Source organism: Thunnus maccoyii, chromosome 6, assembly GCF_910596095.1.
Source record: "Thunnus maccoyii chromosome 6, fThuMac1.1, whole genome shotgun sequence".
Taxonomy (NCBI): Eukaryota; Metazoa; Chordata; class Actinopteri; order Scombriformes; family Scombridae; genus Thunnus; species Thunnus maccoyii.
The window spans coordinates 16907114-16933677 of NC_056538.1; the positions used below are offsets into that span (position 1 = coordinate 16907114).

General features: G+C 38.7%; 1 protein-coding gene across 2 annotated transcripts in view; it reads right to left on the reverse strand.

Annotated features, from left to right (window-relative positions):
• LOC121898586 (solute carrier organic anion transporter family member 1C1-like) overlaps positions 1-26564 on the reverse strand; it is a 41629-nt gene that overhangs the window by 7684 nt on the left and 7381 nt on the right. The window contains exons 3-11 of one of the 2 annotated variants that reach the window (XM_042413796.1): positions 13734-13875; positions 9836-9968; positions 9195-9289; positions 8949-9095; positions 7989-8087; positions 5609-5851; positions 4538-4702; positions 3607-3802; positions 2240-2405 (exon numbers count right to left, since the gene is read on the reverse strand). In XM_042413796.1, coding sequence (XP_042269730.1) covers positions 2240-2405; positions 3607-3802; positions 4538-4702; positions 5609-5851; positions 7989-8087; positions 8949-9095; positions 9195-9289; positions 9836-9968; positions 13734-13875 — 1386 coding nt within the window. Of the gene's footprint in view, positions 1-2239; positions 2406-3606; positions 3803-4537; positions 4703-5608; positions 5852-7988; positions 8088-8948; positions 9096-9167; positions 9290-9835; positions 9969-13733; positions 13876-26564 lie in introns of both variants that reach the window. The other variant, XM_042413795.1, reaches the window with a different exon arrangement.

Consider the following 26564-nt stretch of genomic DNA (forward strand, 5'->3'; position numbering starts at 1 on the left):
GAATGCCAAACCCTGCAAATTTTAGTCCCTCCCCCAACAGGTTTAAAGTTTGTTGTCATCATTTGACAGAAATTCCTGCTTTTTCAACCTCAGTGTCATGGTTGATGTGAATGAAATCTTCAAGCCATTCTTTGTATTCATCCTTTTATGGGCACCATCCTTCGTAGATAGCTGGCTTCTGTACCCATCAAACACGATCACCACTGATTGCCCATAATGTTTACCAACATAACAATGCAAGTTTCCACTATTGCCGCGAATGTCTTTTCTATCTCCCAGGGTAGTCGTTGGAGGAGGGCCCCTCTATCTAAGACATACAGGATATGTCTTTCTGGCACATCATCATGAGGCACATTTCTATATTGCTTTTGCAATTTGGGGTTTGTTTGCTGGGAGAAGCACCATTTTCATTTTGAAGAGGGCAGGTGGATACCCCCAGAGTTCGTATTTGAAGGCTTCAGCTAACTCATCTGCCTGTGTCACAGCAATCACTAGTCTCTGAAACAAGAGCTGTGGATCGATACGGACTTCTTCATTGTACCATTTGACTGTGGATTTGGAGTCCATGGTGACTGCATGTGCTTTCTTCTTGAATGTATTTTCTGTCACCTTTTTCCCTACCCTGTCTTTTAAGACCCCTCTACTAACCTCTTTTGAATGGTCCACACTCACTCATGGGCTGTCACACTGGTGATTAAGTGTTTAAGGTGTTCATACCCGGCAAATGGATTTTGCAACTCTAACAGACTAAGAATTTTTATAGTGTTGGCACTGTCTCTTGCCTATCTTGATGCAGAAAGGTCCTTGTGCTGTTCACTTGTTTCATAATTTACCCCTGCCAGTTCCTGCGTGGCATTGTTGATTTCAGATGTTGTAGGGACATAACCCTTCTCCATGTCCGTCCTCCAGTCATTTTCATACTTTGCATAAGGGCTTGTTCTATTAAAAGTTCGGGGAAGAGTCCAGCCTGGTATTCATCTGACCTATGGACAACTTGCAGATCATCTTCCTGGAATCTTTCATAAACTCTGGGATGCGTTTTTTCTAGTTGGCACATTTTCTGGAGGTATATGTTCAACGGTTTTATATACAAGTTATGTCCAGAAGCGGCTATGAATGGCATCATGTCTGTCAGGGTATCAAGGTGCCGATCTCAATTTCCAGTTCTCTCCAATCTGATGAATGCACGGACAAGATCCATCATCTCCATCTACTGTAGCCAGAGTGCTGCTGTTTCGTGATCTACCATGGTTGTCTTCTCTGCCTCCAAATGCTGGGCTATGATCTGGAGTAGTTCACTTGCATTTGTCCTGGTTGCAGTGGCAGCCATAACATTGTCATACAGATCTGAGACTTCAGCTCGTTCCTCTGGTAAGTCTTTGGCATGGTTTCCTCGCTGTCATCAGCAATGGTCTCATCTTCAGTCAACTCTGACATATCCTCCGAGTCTACAGCATAGCTTGCTAAGACGGGCAGTTTGACTTGAAAAGTTTTCACTGCCAGTGGGGTGTTCAGCACTCCATCAACCAGGAAATGACTTAGGAAAAGACACCAAGTATGTTGAATAGGTATACACAGACCCTCCAATATAAACACCATTTTACCTACTCTAAAATATTGAAACTTTGCTTTTGACCTTGAAAAAAGTATGTTCCACTAAATCCATAAAGGTATACTTTTAATGTATGATGCAGGAGGTATTAGGACCAATAAAAACTATAACGTTACTTTTGCAATTTCTTCTTGGTTGGGCCCTTTTTGAGTTAGATTGACTGGACTACTATATCTACTTCAACTCCTTATTTTTCAAGTTCAAAAATGTGCCATTGTCATAATCCAAAAGATTATGCTATCAAACCAATCAGACAATTAAATAATTCAGAAAGGTAATTTATTAAAGGTGTACAGTTACACTTTCCTGTGTTAAAGCCTTTATTTTTCATGTTAACGAGATTATAGTTGAGACAGATTAATCATTTAGACTGGAAATATCACACTTGAGAATAAATAAATGCACAAACATAAACAACAGTGTGATATATATACAATTTAAGCACTATTTAAGCATAACATTCAGCTGTAGGGATATATCAATTTTGTGAACCTGCCAGAGCTGTGCAGACTGATATTGACTTCTTAACATTACCACAGCCTGCACACTACTAAGGTATTTACCACCATAAATTATTTTTCTGTGTGTAATAATTTTTTTAATAATTTGAGTACCTTGCCAACTTACAGTGTTTTTCCCTGAGCCAGCAGAGCTGCTGCAGCCAGCAAGGCAGGGAGAAACATACGTGATGCCATTCTCTCCACAGACTGGGTCCCAGTCACTCGCTGAACAAAAACAGTCTGAGTTGCAGGCGGTGAACACGGGGTGTTTATCATAAGATACCCCTTCCATGCTGGAAGGAAGATAGCAAGATAGAAGTACAAATGAAAGGAAAATATTTGTTTTTAATATGCTGTGTTTAGTGAGCATTACACTTATACTGTATGTGTAGATTTTGTTTTATCATCAATTAACAGTAAAACAGGGTTGTGACAGGAAAACAGTTACAATGCTTATTAACTTTTGGATTATACCATGATACTTGTAAAGCATTAGGAAAATAAATACCATTGTAGACCAAAGTGCACATTACATTACCAGCAGATATTGTTACACACATTTGGTGGGAAAAAAAGGAAAGTGGACTTTTTAAGAGAAATACAGTAGCTTTTGGCTGATATTTTACCTCAGAGTCAAACAGTGTAGAGCTATAGTGACTGAATGAATAAAGAAATTAATGCAGGTCATAATTTTACGTTAACGTAGCTTTCTCTCCTAAATGCCACATCTCAACAATAAATAAATGATGTAGGATAACTCAATATTACAATTATTATTTATTATTATTTTTATTTCCTGTGAGGGGGGGCGTCATAGAGTTCTGTGCTGTGAACTATGTATTGTAAAAATGTAAAGTGAACTGATAGCTGCTGGCTCATTTATGAAAGTACAGGCTTAACATGCATTAGGAATTGGAAAATGTTATTTACCACAAGCAGTGTTGGCACATCGCACCCGTCTGGCAGCTTTTAGTGTTTTGTCAGCAGTGTCACTTCAGCTGTGTCTGGTGTTGAAACTCAGTTTTAAGACACAGCTGTGCATTGGGCACCCACAGGGGATGATTTCTTTCTTTGTTGGTCTGTAATGCCTGGCTGGGTGATTGTGCTTGGTGCTTGTGATTGCCTACTGGCATGTTCTTGCTTGTTCTGTTGGCAATTCTCAGGCTGTTCTTTCATGAGTGCCCCCCCATGGAAACAAAATGTTTACCAATTTTGTGCCAATTCTGCCTAGATACCAGTCTACATCTTCCCTCTTAGTTTAACTTAACTGTCACATTAATCATGAATGATCACCAAAAAAAGTATGAGTTGCATTTTGTTGTTTGCATACCAGATGTACTTACACAATCCTAGAAGTAGAAACTGACAAGGTGCAGCTATCGCACTATGTTTTGAATTTGGAATAATATATTCCTTACCAACATTTTAATTTAAAAAGGAGGTATTTAGGTATTTGAACAGTAGCCCAGACACAGCATGTAATTTGTGACTAACCTGTTGTATGAAAGTGTTACCCCGGCTACCTTGGCATTCTCGCAGCTCATGGCAAAGAAGAACAACGACAGGATATAACCAATCAGAGATGTGCCAAAGGCAAACCTGGCTGCTCCCATGATGTTCAGCTTAAGTCTCTTCATCAGCAGACCACCAGAAAACATCCCCAGTGCTACAGCCGGGATATTGATCACGCCTGAAATGAACGTAAACAGCAAAACACTGGATCAATATTAAATGAAAATGCATGCTGCATTAAAGGCTAAATCTGGATTTGAAGGAAGACGGACAATACAGATTAATATTGTATTAAAGCTTGGCTTAATACTGCATGCAAGTTAACTTCTGAGACTATTTCAGAGGAAAAATTTAATTTAACATCAATGTGAAGAAGGTCTTTTATCTACACCCATGTCATTAGCACTGGTCAGTAATATTGCATTCTCTTTCATATGCAGCCAGCCTGGTCAATGCAGGCATCTCCCTTGATGAGACCACATGTACGTAGATACTTTCATCTTATGTTATCAACTTCATTAGAAATTTCATTTAATATGCAAAGCACTCTTCATATTCACAAAGCCCCAGTCTCTGCAGCTGTGACCATTAATCAGCTGAAGTAGAGCATAACCAACCCAGTGCTCCTTTCTTTAACAATATCCTCTCTCCAAAAGACTTTCCCTGCTTCATTCAGCAAATGCAAAATACCATAAATTAACTGGAAACTAAATGCTGACCAGTGGACACATTAGAGATGATTACAAAAGCACTCAGATCAAAAGCAAACATTATTTCAGAATAATAAGCATGTTAAATGTGTAATCTTTACAGCACAAAAGCCTTTCCTGGGTCTATCGTGCTGATTTTCCAGGTTGTAATACACAAATAATTAATGTGACATAGTGAAATATTCATAGCACATGTACCATACCCATCAGGAAGTTGGCCTTTGACGCAGACTGCCTGAAGTGCTGCTCAATGTACTTCGGCTTATACGTGACCATGCCAATAAGAGAGTTCAGCTGGATGATTGTCACACACAGGTAGATCAAATACACAGGGTGTCCCAGCAGAGTTCGCAGGGTTGGAATAAAGTCTGCGGAGGGAAAATAATCTGAATAAAAAACACATCTGTCCAGAAATGTTAAATATAGGGTACAGGTTATCAATATAAGAGTGATGGCTGACTGTAACATAATCTCTAATTACTGTTATGATATGACATTTCCCCTTCTGTGTGTATGAGGTGGCATAAGGAGTACTGACTTGTGACACTAAGACAAAATTAAAGCCAAAGTGTAGAATTTGAAAAAGGCACTCACCCAGTACATAGTGGCTTTAAAAGCCCTGAAAATGTATTTTCTAAATAAGCAACTTACTATCAGTGGTGGTATCCTACATGAACACAACATTTTCTGCCAAAGTTAGGACAGTTGTGAGACATTTCTGCACTTCTGTTTTTGTCATCAATCAAGAGTCATCAATTAAGTTGAGCAACATTTGAATCAAAATATGGTAACAGTAGTGGGGTTGTTGCTTATGTTGCTCAGTCGCTGTCACTTAAATCTGATCAAACCACATCCACAAGTCCTGATGAAGCAGATAAGCTGAGTTTTTTTTAACTTTTAAACTCTTAATGAATAATAACTAGGGATGTTTCTCCAAACTTAACTTTGATTGTTGCTTATTTAGTAATTAATATTTAATATTACAAAGAAAAAATTGGTGGCTAACATGGCTAATGTTAGCTATCTTAAGTAATATCTCTGTTGCTGACTTTATGATTCTAATGTGTTACTGTTATAGTGGCTTAGCACTTTAAATAAAGTCTAAGCTACTGTTTCGCAGTAGTTTAAGAATGTAGAACAATGACACATTTCAGAGGAAAATGAATGCAGTCTCTGTTGCTTTTAATACACAGACTGGATTTCCAGAGAACATAATTTTCCAGCTCTAGCAAGTTTTAAAAATCATATGTCTGAGCCTCTACATCCATCCTTACCTTTGGCCATTTCTAGGAAACTAGTATGTTCGTCTGCTGGGTACTTGTGCTTCATAAGGGGAGAGTCTTTGATGAAACTTGTCTGCTCTGGTCTTTCTGGGCCCCGGGGCCCTGACATGGGCAGGGAGCGGGGCAGAAACCAGAATGGGATGGCAGAGAGTAGGGTGATGACCCCAGCTATGAGGTAGCCCAGCCACCAGGCCCCAACCCAGCGAGCGTCAGCTGGGGTGATTGTGATGGTTTCTGTGTTGGGGGTACAGAGGGTGAGAGTTAATCAGTGTTCATGTAAGTAAAATTAAAATAGGGTGCACATATTAGTGGCTCATGGTTTAACACAGATCCTATATGGTTTAGTGGGACAACTTCATAGTGAGATATCAGTTTTCTTTCAAACAAATACATAGTTCAACAGGTTTTCTACAGCCCATTCAACTCTCTCTCTCCACTGTAATTTGATAACCAGATGAAATGATGCAAAGATGAAGCACTGAGTACAGGTTTCTGAAATGAAAAGTCTCACAGAACTAAATCAATTCTGACCCTTGTCAGGTCAAAGAGATTTTACGTAGGTACTCATCTGTTTCATTTTAGCCTTATTTTCAATCAATCAGTAGATGTTTTTTCATTCTTATTTATAGATTTGTCAGTCCAATACGTTCACTCCATTGCTAATAATATATACATATATTTATATATATATATATATATACACACACAGTACTGTGCAAAATTTTTACACTTTGCACACTTTGCATTTAGGCATTTTGATTCTTATCCATAATGCAATACCATCAAGGAGGCATCTGATCAGTCCCAAATTGATTCTGCAGCATGACAATGACTCTAAATACGCAGCCAGAGTCATAAAGAACTATTTTCAGTGACAAGAAGAACAAGGAGTCCTGCATTCTATTTTAGTTTATTTTTATTTCCAATTGCATTTATATGTCTTTTTATATTGCCTAGTGTTGCTTTAATATTCTGTCTTGATGCTCTCTATGTTTTATGTAAAGCGCTTTGAATTGCCTTGTTATTGAAATGTGCTGTACAAATAAACTTGCCTTGCCTTGCAACAGATGATATGGCCCCACAGAGCCCTATTCCCAACATCATGGAGTCAGTCTGGGATTACGTGAAGAGATAGGAGCAAGATGTGGTGGGAAGATGCTTGGAACAACCTACCTGCCAAGTACCTTGAAAAACTGTGTGCAAGTGTACTAAGGAGAATTTGTGCTGTTTTAAAGGCAAAGCGATCTTACACTAAATATTGCTTTAATTTAGGTTTCTTCTGTTTAGTGAACTTTGTATGAAGTTAAGTGATAAATAAAAACTATTCATGGCATTATTTTTGAAAGCATCGTCACTTTACTTTTAGTGCCTAAAAGCTTTGCACAGTACTGTATCTATTGGGAAAAAGAAACACATTGAAGTTATTTTTATCCAACTGAGATTTAGTGCAGGAGAAGCACACTTGTGTCTCCTTACGTTTTTTAATAAGTCAGTTTTCACCCTGACCTCAATTTCTCTCCATTTTCTCTTTTGACTGTTTTGTTGCCAGCTACTTTCCTTCCCATCCCACTTTCTCTCTCTGTCATTTGTTCCATTACCTTTCTTTTGTCTTCTATTTTTTCTCCTTCTCCCTCTGCAGCACTCTACTTGATTGTAACCTATCACAGGGCTTTATTCTTCCTCTCCCTCGCCTGCCCTTGTTCATTAGCTAATTGATGGTAATCCTGTACACCTGTTCTGACTCGTTGAGATGTGCATGAATCACATGTAATGTACTTGCTGTTGTATCTGATAACATCGTGCCTCAGTTTTATGAAAGAACTATGTATTTATGTCCTTGAGAGAATGCTCATTTTAATGATATCAGAATTTTTATGTTCAAGTGTTTGGGCTATGACCCACTGTAGGTCACAAATTAATATATATTTTTAGGGTATTACGCATGTTCACTGTCACAGCACTGGTTGCTTTACTGCTCCAACAGAGTAGAGTTGCATAAACATGAATTATGACATTATGGACGTATTATGAGCAGAATTGTAGGAACCACAGGGTTTCTCCACACGTATTCTACTCTCTAATATTACATTGTTTTTCACATGTAAATAAAAAACAAATTGACAGTTGCACTTAATATTTATGTTATCTCTTCACTTAACTAAGCATTTCCAGCAAGTAGCATTAACACAACATGTAAATGTAAGGACATGAACAAATGTTTCCTAATAAATGTTTTCCAAATCCAGTAACAAGAGCTCTTTGTGAGTCATGGATGAAGGTTTCATGACATCAAATGTGTCTAGACAGTCTGCAAATTTACATAATGATCTGGCCCTAGAATGCTTAGAAATGTAGTCATATGTTAACTCACCCATTTTCACAAATCCAATGTCCACATAGATTTTGGCACAAAGTGAGCCTAGTAGATAGCCAAACACAGGTCCAACCACCGAAATGGTCTGGACACAGCCTAGGATATGATAAACAAATCCAAAGACACACACACAACAGACACAGAGGTTAGTACTTGAGACATCTGAATTGAGAACTGAGATACTGTAGATAATGCACAGTGCAAATAAGTAACATCCACCTTGTTTATTTACAGTATAATGGAGCAATTGGAAAATGTAATTAGATCTAATTAGATTGTTCCTTTTAATCAGCCTCAATGTCAAAGTTTAGCACAGAGGAAAATAAAGGCTCTGCCCTCTTCAGTGTGCAATTATCCTTCAGTTTTATAGTTGGGTCCTTTTAACCTTTCACCAACAGCTTATTTTCAACATACAACAAGTGCCTCACTGAAAACCTCACAGGGCCCCTTCCCAGCACTGAATAAGTCCATAAGTCTGTCAACCAAAAACAAAGCTACATAAAATCACAAAAGTATATACAAATAATACAAGCAGAGATAGATTAATATATGTGGGCCACATGGACAATTCTAAAACAATGGTTAACATGGAGACCTTTTAGACCATATACAATACCTGTTGTTATGACTATAAAAGTTGAGACCTTACCTGCAATATCTACTGAACAGTTAACAGTGGTAAACTTCACTGATTTGACCTTAGTAAAAATTATATAATTAAGTGTGTGTGACAGTCTGACATAGAACGATAACCTCTTGTTACCCCATGTAGAAATATAAACTGAAAAATGTGCAGCATAGTTGGGAAACATGCTGTGTTTATGGTACTATTGTGAATTTTCTTATGATGTCAAGGGAGCCCTTTTTAGAAATGTAAATACAGAGCCTTAATATCATCAATTATACACTGGTTACTTTTTTCAGTGCATCTCTACTTCTAAGTGATGTTTTTCTTACCAACATATAGAGCAGCATTCTCCTCGCTTGCAAAATCATCTATATAAGAGATCCCAAGAGGCTGAACAGGCGTCTCTCCAATCCCCCGCAGGACATTTCCCAGGAGCACATAGATCCACATAGACAGGTTGGAATCTCCCTCACAACCTGGACGAAAAGGTGAGTAAACATACTTGTCTACATTAGTGTGTGTGTGTATTTATCTGTGTTGGCACACACCTTTAGCTGGAACGTCAGGTATTTTACCATCTTGGGTGAGGTCAGCTGGTGAGCCCACCGGACATGGAGAGGGGTTAAGGGTTGAGTTCACTACCCACCGCACCGATGTTTCAAATTCATAGCTGTACACAAAACACAAATACAACTGTTAAAAAAATCATCATTTTACTTGGTTGTAGGCTACAAAATGTTCATAAATAACGTGTCAGTGAAGGAATCCCTGTTGGAAAAGTGACCATCCTGAAGCATCTACAAAACTCATTGGAACAGCAAAGTAATGGGCTGTTTGACCTGGTATAGGCTGGATGTTGTATTAGGTAAAGTAATATATCATATCATGGCCCTTAGAACATTCATTGTCATGCATCATATGTATTTCATGTTCATGTTGTATCAATAAGACTTCCTCTACTGGTTACTGTTACAATGTATGATAATTCTATTTCCTGTGGATATGATTTGGTTTATTATTGTTTGGAATGAGATGCACATGGATAGATGGGAAAACAGCTTCACTACAAAATTTCTGAAAAAAAAAAAAAAAATTCATGGTTGTCAAATCAACTGATGCAGCTTAGGGTTAGGGTTATGAATGTGTCGGAAACTCCCGTATTCAATTATAATGAAACGTCAAATAACAGTGAGGCCCACTGGCTCTTTTTACGCACCGTCCAATGATGAAGTGAGGCAGAGCAATGATGAAGGTGCCAATGGACATCAGTACACAACCTACTGCAATGATCTTTGGCCTATGGAGCTTAGCACCAAAGTAACTGACGAAAGCTATCACCAACAGGTTACCTGGAATGGAGAAAAGGACAGAAACATTAGTGACTTTATGCAGACTGCTACGCTTGAGAACATTGTCTTATTTACCTTGTTTTATCTTTTGACACTGTACATAATCCAGATGTGTCTCTGTGTGCTAACCACATACATTCATGCTATTATATTAGGCTTTGATTTCTTGTCTTTTGACTTGTTTGTTGTAGCAAAACAAGCTGCAGATCTACAACAGTAAAGCTAAAAACACCTGCAAAACCATTACACCAAACAATTATTTTCCATATGTGCCAATATATATGCAGTATATAACCATTATATACATACAGTACATAACATTACAATAGTATACCCAAACAATGATGTTCTGAAAACTGAGCATGAGACTGTTGTTTATAGTTTGAATGACAGATGAGGTTGTGCTTTCACACCTGACACATTATCTTCATCCTCCAAAAGATTATTTATTATCTACCGCATGTAGCAGCAAATGCATAAGATGGCATAAAAATTAAACAATCATGGGTGGGACCCTCCTGTATTGTCACCTTGTAGTGTATTTTGTATACGACCAGTGACTCCATTGTAAAGAAGGTGGCCTAGAAAGATAATCTTATGCCATGTTGCCTGACCTTTTACTATTGAAAAGGTTCATTTAATGGGATGACGTCAAACCCTCCAACAATTCTTCAACTGCCATGCATGTGTGTGGTGGGGGGAGTAACCTTTTTAAGCAGTAACAAGAAATTCTTAGAAGTATTTATATCTTTCATAGTATTCTACAATGTAATTACAGTGTTTGTGACAGCCAGAGCACAGTAAGCCACAAGTACAGTGACTGTACGTCAGGAGAAGTGAATTAGATTTTTGATCCTTTAGAAAAACTTCTATTTGATTCTGATATACAGTATGTGTGATGATCAAGATCAAATACAGCAATTAAGGTCTGGAACATGCTAGGAATGATTTCATGCAGCACATAGTACGTACAAGCATGTGTATACAGCTTTGGGCCAATCAGCTGAGCTCATTCATAATTATCAACCTCCTTTAGTCTTCTTTGTTCTCCTTTCTGTATTTCCCTCCTCTCCTGCTTCTCTTCTCCCCTCTTGTCTTCCCCCTGCTCTGTTCTCCTCTCTTGTTTCTTGCACTGCCCTTTCCTCTTTTCTTTCATGCTGCCCTGCTCTGCCTCTATGTTGCCCCGGCAACGGTCCTATAGGAAAATCTTGTTGCCTAGGCCACATGAGAGAAGCAGCTTTCATAGGAGATGGAGAGATGGAGGGATGGAAGGGAAGAGATCTGGGGTATTTGGCTCAGACGGTGTAAAAGGTGTCATCCTTTTTTGCTGTCAGATACAACCCCACTTATATCAGAGTATCAACAGGTCGCACACTTATTGAAGAAAAATGTTAATTATTCTTCACTATCAAACTTCCCACCTGACAGCAAAAGAGCTGAAGTAGATTGCCTGATAGTGGATGACAACTTTTATCTTGTTTGAATCATGTCTCTTTGGGTCTCATCTCATTCTGCAAGCTATGTATGATTTATAACCTACAAGAGACACTTCAGTTGAATGGACTCGCTTTACATAACTGACCTAGAAACTGGTGAAGGGACAATCTAGCCAGCGGTTACTTAAAATATGTATTTGTTGCATGTGTACAGTAGAGATTCAAGCCAGATCTACTAACTAGCTGCATGTTTAATAATTTAAACTTTTATCCTATATGATATCCTGCTACCAGCTCTATGATTTCAACTCGCTAAAGCTAACAGTACTACAGGTCTAACAAGTGGTGCCAGTAATGTTAATGTTTATTATTAGTGATTAATCAGGTGAAACAGCACCTATATTCTTCCTCACAAAACCATTTCAAAGTGTATGTCCATGATTGTATTTCCTGTGGCATTGACAGGCCAGTTTCTTTCAGCATTGATTCAGCGTTTTACAGGTATAGTGGACATGCAGGCCTTTATGTTTTCAATATGTTTTGTTTATTTTGTTCAATTTAAACAAGGTGGTTTCTAAAATGTGTTAGGATTTAATTTACAGTAAAAATCATGTAAAATTCAAAAGTGAAAACTTCAGCTTTTGTTAGGGGGCTGAATATTTTTGCTGGAGGGCTGGGTTTCTACTGTGGGCCACCATTTGCCCACCACTGATTAAGTAATGTGTATATATACAGATGGGTGACAAATTAAAGGAAAAACCAACATGAAGAGTCTTAGTGAGGTGTTGGGCTACCACGTGCTGCCAGAACAGCTTCAGTGTGCCTTGGCACTGACTCTACAGTCTCTGAACTCTTATGGAGGGATGAACACTATTCTTCATAAAGATATTCCCTCATTTGGTGTTTTGATGATGATGGTGGAGAGTGCTGTCTAACATGTCAGTCCAGAATCTCCCATAGGTGTTCAATTGGGTTGAGATCTGGTGACTGTGAAGGCCATAGCATATGATTCACATCATTTCCATACTTATCAAACTTATCAGTGACTGTTTGTGCCCATGGGGGTATTGTCATCCTGGAAGAGGCCGCTCCCATCAGAAATGTACCAGTTTTTCCTTTAATTTGTCACCTGTCTGTATTTACTTAAGGATGGATCTGTTTAAGCAGTGTAATTACATCAACACTAAAATTGTCTGGGAATCTGTCCAGGCATAGCTCATCTCTCACCCAATGTGAGTGGGGATAAATGTGTTGAAAATCATGGATGGATGGAAACTTTCAATTCTTTCCCACCTTTAGGTTGAGATATAAACATGGTAACATGGGTGGCAGACTGGCTCATAACATATAAGTCCTAGTGTGAATCCACTGGTTTGAATCTTGGTGTTGGTCCTTTTCACTGTGACTGTGACTTTTGTCCAGTTGTGATTCCTCCCACATTCCAAACACATATAGTTACATTAACTGTAAGTGCTAAATGAGCAGCATGTATAAAGTATGTAAGAATGAATGTGTCTGTCTGTGTGCTAGCTCTGTGTTAAAATGGCAGTTTTTCCAAAGTGTTTCCCAGCTTTTACTAAAAACATGCGTAGATAGCCAAGCCCCTCATGACCAAAACAAGAATAGATACAGCATAGATAAATGTTTTGATTTTCTGGTAGCAGTTGTTTCATAAATCAGTTCTGTTCCATGGTTTCCAAACATCATTCAATTTTCAGCTGACCTGGGATTATAGCACCCTAAAAAACTGTTTCTAAATCACATATATTTGGCATTTCTGTGCTGCAATTTCTTGTTGTCTATCAGTCAACGTATATGCCTACTGAATCTGTGATATTTTATACATTTCTGCACAAAGCTTGGAAGTTTGTGTTGCACTTACACAACAAATTATTTTTGGTTTCGCCTGAAGGCTTCATCTGCTTTGAGCTGATTCACATGTTAGATAAAAGCTGGTAAATGCCAGTCGATTCCCATGTATATAACTAGGAAATACAATGAGATTAAATTAATACTACAGAGATGTTAATGCATGACAAAAGCTTACAAATTGTGGTCTGGCTGTCCACAGCAAGAAGAAAGCTTACAGCCTGTTATGTCCCTGCTCGACACTGTGACTCACCACGCACATATGCGCACACATACACGCACACACTCCTCTGTCCTCTTCTTGGAAGCCTGATGAATCCTTTATCTGCAGCCTGAATACCTCTGTGACCCATTCATATTTCCATCCCAAAGACAGAAAGAGTGAAGGGAGGGTAGCCCATGACAGAGAGGCTGCAAACAGAACAACAAAATAACAGCAGTGACTGGCAGGCCTACTCACCTATCTCGAAGCTCCCGTCAATGACACCTATTAGGTAACTGGGGATGTCAAAGCGCCTCTCCAGCTGAGTTATTGTGCTCTTCATGTAGCTCCCCGACAGAGCTTTTGCAAAATAGGCAAAGGACAAAGCCACCAGAAACATCTGGGAGAAGAGAGTGAGATGAGAAAGAGGAAACAGAAAGAAACAAAGACAGGGTTTTTACATAAATATGCACAGGAGCTTTTCTCTACAAATGAGCAAATACAAGTGCCAGCATCGCAGGAACAATAGGGTTCAGATGAGTGAAGGGTTGGAGGGAGGGAGGGAGGGAGAAATGTAAACAACAATTAGAGAATAACTGGTTAGCATTTCAGTGATGACAGCCAGATCCATAAAAGGATGAAATGGCTGGTAGTAAAGATAAGGTATAATAAAATAAGGTAAAACCATGCATAAGAAAATAGAAAAAAAAGTAAAACTTAGGGTTGTACAAACTGCCACAAGCACATACTGACACACAGAAGGACTCCCCATGGTTCACTTTTACATCTTGATTGTTTTAATTACTGCTATAACGGGACTGAAGAACGATGAGCATGTAGCAGATGGGCCCAGATCACGCGTTCTCAAAGCGACCACAGGCAATTTAATACAGACTCATTGATGGCAGAGGTCCAGAACGCCAGACAAATTCAGTTTCCTTATTAACATAGAAGTTGAGAGCCTGTGAGAAGGTTTCAGGCCTTTGACACTGAGCAGGAAATAAGGCTGGGCAATATGACCAAAATCTCATGTCCCGATATAGGTCATTTCATATCCTGATAATGATATCCAACCCGATATAGCACATTTTAATTCAATGAATAAATAGTTAGTCCATGCGCCCCCCTCCAAACCCTCTGCCCCACCGTTGTCTGTCCATCCTTTGCATGGATTAAATTTAATTACTCTCATATTGAGCTGAAATTAAATAAATAAAGACAGTCTTTACTGCGTTTTGCTGTCATTTATGGTCACTGTCTCACTGCTTTCTGCTCTTTCTCAGCACGGGCGGTCTTGAGCCCTCCGTGTGTGTGCAGCGCAGCAGAGGAGAGACAGACAGTGGTGGAGAGTTGGTGACAACTAAACTTGTTACGTAACTGTAAGTGCAATAAAAGCTTCACGTGTAAAAAGACAAGAAGACTAATTTATCAATGTAATCTGCACAAAAGATGGACAGAATGATGAAAAACATTGTCATAAAGAGTGTGATTTGTGTCACCATGAAATAAACAATAGAGTATGATATCGTCTATCGTCACACAATATATATCATCATATTGCACAGCCCTAGCAGGAAATGTCATCACAGGAGAAGCAGACTACAATCTCAAGCCATATTCTGTGACAAACACACAGTAGTCCAAAGTTGTTTAGTTGTCCTACAAATTATTTTGATCCTTTCAAATTTAATACGTTTTTTAAAGTTTACTAGACGTTTATGATGATGTCCTTGAACCTACATGATGTAATGACCAAATGTCCACTCATTTCAAATTATACTTAGTAAGGTAGTAATCTACTGATTCTATAGCTCAGATCAGTGGTTCCCAACCTGTTGGTTAGAACCCACAAAGGTATCCCCAGATAAACTCGCAGGCCATAACCTGTGATTGGCAGGTGACAGTTAGGCAATGCTTTATATTAAGGGGTCATGAGCTTGTGAAAAATCAATTTTGAGCCACCCCATTCATCCTCTGTTGTTTGGCTTATCAAAAGTTCATAAATCAGTTGGAACCCCTTGTTTATGCTACACAGCATCAATAATGTGAGGGAACATACCCCACTTCTTCATTAAGAAATTGCATACTACTCTGCTGACTGATCTAAGTGATGTCCCTCATGTACTTAGAACCACTGAGTCAGTTAAACGCTGGATATATTTGCATTTACTACACATGGTCAATACCTCTAACAATGGAGGTGAGCTTATTTGGTCCAACTTAGACCCATGCCTTCCCTACAGTCCCTACAACAATCCATTCCACGGCATCACAAGATGTCAACAATTCTTTATCAACTTCACTATACCATGAACATCTACCCAAACACTGTAGCTAACTACTCTCAGGGCAAATAGCAATCATCCAAAACATTGAAAAATGTTTTTTTAAATACCTATTTGGAGTTTAAAAAATGCAACAATAATATGAATATGGACTGTGCAAATGCTGGGCATTGTGCCAAGTCCAACCACAGCTCCCCCACTTTGTTGAGATTTTGTGAAATTAAGTAAATTATGATCTTGCCTTGAGGAGGTGATGTTGTAAAGATATGAAGCATTTTGGATTTAAGAGTATAATACACTAGAGCTCTCTGGAGTCTGGATAAGATGAGGAAATAAATCTCCATTGCCATTATGTTTACATTCAGATAATTTGTGTGCAATGTGTGCAATATGCTACTGCTTTGTGTAGTTTCCTGTGAAATATGTCTGAAACAAAGACAAATGTGTGCTCAGGAATGGTTGAGTGGTTAAATCTTATCTGAAGCCACATGTTTGCCTTTGCTTGCCTATGAGATCAAATCCTCCTACATGTATTTTTTTATCTGCTGTCTTCCTGTGAGCTTTCCACTTGTCTAATGAAACAAAGAATATATAATATATACAATGTGCTTTCCACTCAACATTTTACAGAAATACTGAGGAGAAAGCTGCAAATTTTGTTGCCTTCCTTCTATGTTTTGCTTCCTGTCTTGTTGCTTATTTTTTTGTTTTTTGATTTCGTTACTGTTTGATGTAAAGCATACGTTATTATCTGTGTCATATAACAAAGGGACACAGAGGTCATGGATTCATTTCTTAAAGAATGAAGGTACAGGACTTTTAATTTTAGATGTTCAATTTCCAGTCGAAAGAAAATGTTTACTGTATTAATATGTTTAATTATGCGACAAGATGCTCCATAAGGATCAACACACACTAACAGAGACACACAGTAGCTACTATATCCTGCACTTGGGACATCCCAATCCAAATTATTCAATTATGTTAATCACTGCATGTTTGTTTTGTCCCCCGTGAGCTATCAATGCTAACAAACTGTAGCTAGGCATCAATAATGCAAATTGAGACCAATTATTTTGTAGCTGGGTGAATGGTTTGTAGGCTAATGTTAAATAAGCGACTAGTTTAATATTTAGCATGAATGAACATAAACCTATGTGGTGTAAATGGTTCATTTTCTAAAGCATAGCTGACTTGGAACCAACAAAATGTGAATTTGTAAAAGTGAAATGACTATTTCAATATTTAAACACTATGTACAACACACACAATTGTAATGTGTTACTTTGGCCTGTACAGGTTTGTGTGTAGAGAGATCCACTTCTCTACACATGGTCACATGAACTGCCTTTTCTTAACTTGTTCTCTTTTCCTTATGCTTCTCTATTTCCCTAACTCCCTCTAATTGACTCAGAACATCCACTTCACATCACTGCTTGCTTCTTCTTTGCCAACTTGCCTAGCGAAAAGATGACAGTGGTTTCACTCCATGAATTTCTCAGAGCAGAGTTTAGAAGAAGACTAAGACCCTTGTGTTGTCTATAGACTAAGTGTCTGTAATCTCTTTGTCTCTTTGAGTGCTTGTAAATAAGTAATGGTTTGTGGCCTTGGTCATGGTTCTTGTGCTGCATCCTGCCCCCTTACTGGGTATCCAGCACTGACGTGACACAAGCAGTGCACATGAGAGTCACATTACACAAATAATCATGCAAGAGACAGGCCATGGTCATAGATAGATCAAAGCTGGGAGTATTATTTACCTATAGCATAAACTGACAGTATATTTCACAACAAAAATATCCATAAAATGTGAATAAATTCTCTACTAAGGATACAATTTGACCTCCTGACCCTTTAGCCGTAATTGAATTAGAAGCATCTGACTAAGGCTGGACTGACGCGTCAACATAATAGATTACATCGATTACGTAAATACATTGATTTATGTGGAATGCATCGATGCGTCGCACTGTTCACATTCATCCTCAATTATGGTGGTTCCTGCTCCTGGGTGTGTTGAAAATGAGACTTTATCCAAAAAAGCCTGAACCCCATTGTCAAAAATGTGGGAATTATTTAAAGAGACCTAATAAAATGGTGCTCTGCATGCTTCGTAAAACTGAAATTACTACCACAGCATCACAACTGCTATGCACGAGCATCTCAAAGGAAAACATCCTGGGGCTCTCCAACCTCAAAAGACAGCAGTGAAAGTATTTGGACTATTACAGTGAGTTTTGTCTGATTGTTGGTTGGTAGCCAGTGCCTGGGAGTCATCGTTGCATCTGTTGTGTTTCAGGCAAGAACTCAATGAAGACTCCCTAGAGCAGATGCTAATAGCTAGTATAGCAATGTTGAATTCCAGCACATATGCACATATAGACCTGTAAAACTAAACTATGTAGATTTCCATTAACATAAGCCTGTAAGTCAGTGTAAGCAACCTTTTGCAGATGAATAATACAAGTGCATTTCCAATTACAGTCGGCACTACCCATTGGAGTAAATCATACTCAACACTATCTATGATAATTAATGGCAGAATATAGTAAAAAACACCTTTCCTAATTAGGCCTACACTGCATAAATCTGAACTTTCATGATGAATAGTATAATTACGTAAAAGTTAAAGTCTGAAGTGGTTCCTTCATTCATAGATTTCATGTTGAAATATTTCATTTTGTGTGTCTTTTTGTGTCTCAGGAAGAGGCACAGCTGTGTGCAAGTTTGTTTTTTTTCCATAAAAAGGATGTCACTGTATCCATGCCCCACATTTTTAAATTTTTATTTGTATGCCTTTTTATGAGAAAATGTTTAAATAAAAGGTTGAAAGAATAATCATAGAAGTTATGGTTATTATTTATTGGTAAGTTAACCAATGGATTAATCGACTAACCAGAAAATAATCGATAGAATAATTGAAAAAATAATCGTTAGATTAATCAACTAATCAAAAAAATAATGGTAAGATTAACTGATAAAAAAATAATTGTTAGTTGCAGCCTTACATCTGACTATACTACCACTACTTGTAAAACCACATTAACAAAGTTAGAGAGATTTCTGAGCAGAAGTCTATTGAACAACAGATGGGAGATAATCAGGAATTTGAGATACTTCAAGATAGAGATACTTTGTCTTATTCCTGCAGTTCTCCTTGTACAGAATGACCATTTATTGTAGATGCTACTGTATGATGAAAGTGGGGCCATCAGTGCAAACAGACCTCCGTTGAGATCATGCTGACCACCAGTACTAGCTGTGGGGCATTAATGAAAGTAGCTCATCACATGTGCATTTCCTGGGGGGATTAACTTGCAAGCAAGCATGCATACTAGGGGTCGGTTTGATTTGGACTCCAGTTTGAGTTGTTAAGCTCCAATGTGATCAAATCTTTTATTCTCCCTCACTCAAAGAGGAATTAAAAACATATGTAGCACACTTCTCATTTTTAGCCAACGGTCACTGCTGCTGGTTAAAATGACAGACAGTAGCTGATTAAATCATCTGGAGCTAATTAACATTAATTCTGTAATGGCTAAAATAAAACATTTGGCTGTTCTTTGGTTAATGTGCGCTCTGCAACTGGTGCATATTCAGAAAAGATTGTGAGTGAAGAGACATCACTCTGTAACACTGAGTGGACTGTGTGTTTTTGTAGTTCAAAAGGGACAAACAGAGTAGCGACTCTTCTCTAGAGAAATGATCTAGCTGATCACGTCACATCAATTTAAGAGTCTACCCGTTAAAGTTTGCTTCATATCGTATCAGCATCAACTTAATACTTCTCAGGATCTAGAGTACGTCAGATAGAAGAATACAGATACAGAACAAGTCAGATACATTTACTGAACATGTCATATATTATCCTGCTCATCTCAGTTTCGGGTTGTAAGTACAGGTTGTGAACATTAATTAGTCTGCCACTGAAACTAGTTTATCCTCTTTTGAGTTGTAGTTATTTTAGCCTTTAGTTACTTGCAAATGTTGAAAGGTAAACCTAATAAGGTATAATACTGGATGTGAATTTGATAAAATGTTATGGAACATCACCCCTAAGGTACTATGTATACTAGGTATACTTATGTTTCCCTCCACAGCAAGAAAAAATACCTTTTTGATTTACTATTTCCTCTCAACTCTCACAAATTTTCTTGGAGAAAAGCCTGTTTTCTGAGCAATTCAAAATTGTCTTGATTAGAAGTTTATATGAAACAAATAAACTATGATCTAATTTATACTCAATGGAAGTGATTGAGTCAGAAAATCCAGTGCTAGCTTTTCTCCAAACGGACGTGGATATATTTTTATCAGCACTGGCCTAATTAGGAATTTAAGCCAACAACATTCACATTCTCAATTATACAATTTAACATTTAAAGCTGAATAAGTCAGTGCAGTGTGTTCGAGCCAACTCATTCTTCATACTGACAAATTGTCAGTTTTGTTGGCCACAACTACATCTGTTCCCACTGGTGCCTGTTCAGTCATTTATCAGCTCACAAAGACATTACTTGTACCAGAGTGGATGACAGAGTGCAATCATTGTGATATTAAAAATACTTTCTCAGGTGACTGCTTATCTGGAGTCAGTCTCAACCATTGCAACTTTTCAATGTGCCATGTCCAGAAGGCCTATGCTGATTTCCAAGGGAAATGACAACTTAACGGCTGATGCATGCCAGCCCCGCACACATCTATGATTCATACATTTTTGTAAATTATTTGCAGTGGCATTTTGCCTGTAAAGAGTGATGGAAAACATGAGACAGAAATAACATTTGATAAAAGGTTACTGGCTGAAATCAGATTAACATTTGTTCCTCCTGTTTAAATATTTTATAGCTGCATCCAGGTGCATCATGCAAGGGCAGACTTTACCGTAAGGCAAGGCGGGCAACTGCCTGGGGCCCCCACCCAGCCTTACGCTGTTTAGATATGAAATATATAAAATTATGTTACTATTCTAACTAACTTATTTTATTTTGTCAAACAAATATAAATATGATAATATGAGAAAAGGCCAACAGGTTGCAGTATATCAGGCTGCAGGGCTGCTTGTCAAATGTGGTGATGAGCAACACTGGCACACCCCAAGGAACTGTACTGTCACTGTTTTTTGTGCGCGCTCTACACCTCTGACTTCTGCTTCGACTCAGGAACGTGCGACTCACAGAAGTTCTCAGATGACTCCTCCATTGACGACTGCATCACAGACGATAAGGAGGAGGAGTACAGAGAACTAGTTGAAAACTTGAAAATCAAGAAGCTGATGGTGGACTTCCAGCACAGCAAGAGGCCCCCCACCCCTACAAGGTAAGGAGTGGAGATGGTGGAAACCTCCAAGTTCCTAGAGGTGCAACTCAACAACAACAACTGGACTGGTCAGACAACACTGAGGCCTTCTGCAGGAAATGACAGAGCAGGCTTTTTCTGAGGAGGCTCAGGTCCTTCAATGTGTGCACTAGGCCAGGGAGGTGGCATCGGGACTTGTGGTACCAAACAATCTGGGCAAGCTGGTGAGGAAGGCCAGCTCTGTGGTGGGGATAGAACTGGACAGTGTGGAGGTAGTGACAGAGAAGAGGATGAGAGGGAAGCTGAAAGCTATCATGGACAACTGCTCTCATCCTTTCTATGCTGAGCTGAGATGGCTCAGGAGCACATTCAGCCACAGACTCTTCGAGCTACATGCCTCAAAGCGCTTAGGGGGCTCTTTTAGCCATAAGCCATCAGTGCTTTATCAGCAGAAAACCCCACAAGCAACCTCTCAAAGAAAACAAGCCTTCATCCAATCTGAGGGAAATAACCACCTCCTATTACAGATAATGGTAAGAATGAAGGCAATATAGATAAAGAAATCAAGAAAATCATTTTGGAAAGTGGTATGACTTTTAGTGAGTAATATAATGTCAGGAGTGATAACCGAATAAGAAATAAATCATCTCTTTATAATTTTTTTTTTTTAACAAAAGCAATAAATTGGTAATGAATTACTTTTTCTAAATGTCATGTTTTGGGATTTGCAACAATGGCATGCATTGTGACATGTTCATTCTGTGCTTTTAATTGGGTCTCCAATAGGTGCCAAATGTGCTGTGGCCTCAGTGTGAACTAGAAAGTGATTCACATTCAGACTGTGTGAAAATTTTAACAAAGACTCCTCGTGACCTGTGACTTGCTTTTGTTCTTAGCTAGTTGATGTCACCCATGTAATACGCTTAAGCCGAGCTCAGACTACAGGAGTTTTAAAATCCTAACCGATTTTCAAATTGGGTTGCATCACGCACATAAGGAGAAACTTCACAGATGTTTTTCTCTCTAATCTCAAAAACCTAAACAAAATGAATTGAAGAAAAAGCAAAAGCAGAAGGCTAAACGAGTATGGATGGAAAAATGGTTGGAGAGACGCGGTCAACATGAGTTGTCTGTTCTTCAGCAAGAACTGGAGGTGAGATTTCAACTCAGTTTTAAAGTCTGTCAACAGTAGTATCCTAGCTATCGTTAGCCTCAAGAGCAACACTGTTTACCGTTGCTTGGCGACACCTTCAGCTTGTAGACTTGTCTTTCTCATCAGCTATTGTGGCCCCGCTCAGAAAGTAGTGACGTAATCATTCAGATTTTAAATCCTACATATCAAACATGTTTGAAATTATCGGGGCAGCCCTGATGAGCCTGTGATCAGTTCTGGAGGTTTAGGATTGGATCTGTAAACCCCTCTTATTACCAGATAATCTGGGCCGAACATCGGTACCGACCAAGGTCCCAGGTCAGGGTGAATCAGGGATAAATCAGCCCAAAACTCCTGTCGTCTGTGCCCAGCTTTAGACTAACACAGAAGACTGCCACACACACGCACACACACATGCAGAGTTTTCTTTTACTTGCATAGAATCAAGTAGAAGGATAGAATACATTATACATAAAAATCATTAGACTGTATTTAGGGAGTTATGGGATGGTCTCTGAAGCAAAAAGTCAATGAGAAATGAACAAACACTGGGACATTGTACCACCTAAGTTCTAGTTTTATTGGTGGAATTAACAAAAAGTAGAGAATAACACACAGGATTAGAGTCGAAACGGGCTGTGCCACGTCCCACCCAGCCGGTCGGGGAACCAAACAATTCTGAGAAGAAATACAAGTCTGTCTTGCTCCTTCAGTCTGTATTATGATAAGCTGCTTGAACACCATTGTCTCACATCACTTTCATGTGGGAAAAAGCAACAAGAGTGTCTGATCCTATTTAGGGCTTTACAAACTTTCATGTTGTTGGCAGAAGACTTTCAGCCAATTGGATCTTTTTAAAGGTTGTTTGAGGTGGAAGAAAGAAAAGAGAAAGATGGAAAAGCCTGGGGTGGTCTATTAATAACAACATGACATTCACATTATGTTCTGCATTATTTTCTTGATCTTTCCTCGGAAAGAAATGTTGATAACCATTATGACATTTTCACTACAGACCCCAGGTTATCATTACTGTAAAAATAAGCATGTAGTTGCTATAGTAGGAAGTCATTTACAGGGATTAAAGCAAGAAAAGATTTCTGAGCCTGAGGAGGAAATGTGTACAATGTAGTGAAATAAGTATTATAAGAATTTGAAACTGCTCTATGCCTGAAATCAGGCATGGTGCTGAGAACTATAATCCCTGCATTTAGCCTAAGTGTGCTTGATTTGAGGGTCTTTATCTCTAAATGACTTCTACTCATTACTTACACATTCAAGAACACAAAGAAATCAGCCTTGTTCTTTTACTCCAGTGTTTAAATGATTATGTTAAGATGCATTAGCTGCGAGGTGTTGCCTATTGAAGAAATAAGATCCGTTTTCTCATATGAGGAAATCTGTGACAGATTTGTTAATTCCACCGATAAAACTAGAACTTAGGTGGTACAATGTCCCAGTGTTTGTTCATTTCTCATTGACTTTTTGCTTCAAAGACCACCCCATAACTCCCTAAATACATTTTAATGATTTTTTTCATATTGAAATAAGTCTATCTTCAATTTTCACAGTTATACATAATATACTGAGGCTGTAGATGGATATTTATGGCCCTCACAAATGACTGACACACTTCATGAGGTAAAACTGGTTATTGTAGTTGATTGTAAAGAGTCATATAAAAAGGTTAATTTGAATAATGTTCATTTAAACTGAGCACCTGACAGCCAAAGGTTTTCTCAGCCTTGCCCAAACTTCAAGGATACGTTTACAATTTTTCAAGTCTGTCACGTTCCCATATGGATATTGAAAGAGGATTTGCTCACTGCGGTCATTTCTCCTCATAACAATGAATGGATCCCTTTCAAGTGCGTTAACAATGTAAGTTATGGGGGACAAAATCCACAGTCCTCATTTTGTTGAAAAATGTACTTTAAAGTTTATCTGAAGCTAATATGAAGCTTCAAACCAAGTGGATATCTTCCAGTGTTATTTTCTTTTTAGAATCAAATTACCTCTTTTTGTTTCCCCAGACAGTGTTTCCCTGTTGAGCTGCAGTGGAAGGATGGTAACAAAAAAGATTTGGCACTAAAAAGACAGTAACTTTGAAAAATATCAACTTGATTTGAGAAATTTGGATTGCTGAAGCTTCATATTAGCCTTGAATAAACTTTTAAATACCTTTTTTCACTGGAATGAGGGCTGTGGATTTTGTGTCCCATCACTTACACTGAAATGTACATTAAGAAGGGATCTCTTAATGTCCAGTATGAACAGTAGGAATGATTACAGCAAGAAAACCCTGTTTCAATGTTAATTTGGGCACATGAATATTGTTTAAAGGTGCACTGTATAGAATTTAGTGGCATCTAGGGGAACAGACTCGGCAAAAAGGGAATATAATATTCATAAGTATATTTTAGTTAGTGTATAATCCCATGAAAATAAGAATTGTTGTGTTTTCATTAGATTAGACTGAGCCCTTTATATCTACATAGGAAGCACGTCCTCTTCCACAGAGCCCACCATGTTTCTACAGTAGCCCAGGATGTACAAGCCAAACACTGGCTCTAGAGAGGGCTTTCGATGTTTTTCGTGAGTTTCACTGCCACCATAGGTTCTCCTACATGCTTGGAAAGGGAGGGGTGGGGGGTATTCAGTTGTTTGCAACCTCACCACTAGATGCCACTAAATTCTACACACTGGTCCTTCAAGACAAACATGAAAAATTGTGAACATATCCTTTGAAGGTATAATGTGTAAGATTTGGCCAGAATTTTAGTTTAAAACATTCCCAAATTAACTAAAATTATTAACAGAATGTGAAGAAATAAGTTTTGACGTTATGTCAAAGACCTATATGTATTGTGTTGTAGAGATATCCACTGAAGTTAGCATGCTAACCAGCTAGCTCCGGCCCCATCTGGCCGTACTGTCTCGTAATACCCATTTACACCTCAGGAGCGATAATGAGTCACTGTAGCATCCAGTCTGCCCTCAGTCCAATATGAGAGGAAGACGTAGCACTGCCCAGAGTTACCAGGCTTTCAGGCGAGAAGGTAACCATGTAGACTCCCAATATGTGGTCAGTTTATCCAAATAACACCTTTTTGGAAAGTTACAGCGACAGATGCTGGCTGGGTGAGACATCAACTGTTCATGTCAGCTGATCCGACGAACTGCACTGAGTTGCACCAGCTATGTGTAAGCTGGCATGAGTCATTTGGATTCGTAGCACATCGTAGTAAGCTGGATCGTTATTGAAATATCATATAAATAAATTAGGTCTCTACTGGATTACTGTGTTGTAAAATGGCAGCAATTAATGAAAAAATGATGCTGTGTGGCAGAAAAGTGCTGTTTTACCATTAGTGAGTTCTGTGACATTTTATGATTTACACCTACCCTGGGGGCATGTGTGTTACTTAGAGCTATGTTGTAACTTATCTCTGTGGTGCAACCGCTTTCTGATCTGTGCAGCTCGTTTGTAATTCCCGTTGGCTCTAATGTCTCCATGGAATTTTGATATCCTGGCAACGCCATGGCGCAGATTCACTGTAAACAGTAAGCTTCAGGCTATATCGAGTGAGTGATAATGGTGGTGGGGTGTGTGTGTGTGTGTGTGTGTGGGTGGGGGATACATGAGATAAGAAAGAATCAGCTGTGAGGAGGTGATGGAGTGTTTCCACTGACTTGAAAACGTTTATCTCAACATAAATGTATTTTATGTTTTGCAGTTTTTGTTGTCAAGTTGATTTTAAAATTTGGCAAGGATACAAGACATTACATTAACTCCATCTGCTGATGAAGATCATGTGATATGATCGAGAGCCTCAGAACAGCAGGTGAGATTGTTCTGTCAACTGTTGTTTCCAAGATCAAAAACGAACACTAAACTCACCGCCATGAAATTCCATGACAACTGAGCAAACTCCATCTTCTGTTGACAATCATGTGATACAATGGAAAGCTTCAGAACAGCTAAATGGACCTTGAGGTGAGACTGTATTGTCAGCTGCTTTTTTCAAGGTCAAGAATGAACTTTGACACTGTGATTTTATTACATCTGTGAATCGTGATAAAGGGAGAAGGGATTGGTTTGGTTTTGGTTTGTGAGCAAAAGGAAGGAAAGAAGCTAACTGCCACATGAATGCTGGGAAAAGGCAAGAATTTACATAATAGGATTATACCAATTAGATGACTCACTGGCTACAATACCTGATACTATCTCCTGCTATTGGACGGCAAGTCATCCACCACTGACACCCAAGGGAGGGGAGGAAACTACTGTATATGGTGCTGTGAAGGTTTCTTCAAACCTCACACTGGTGGGAATGCCAGTACAGTGTATGGATGAAT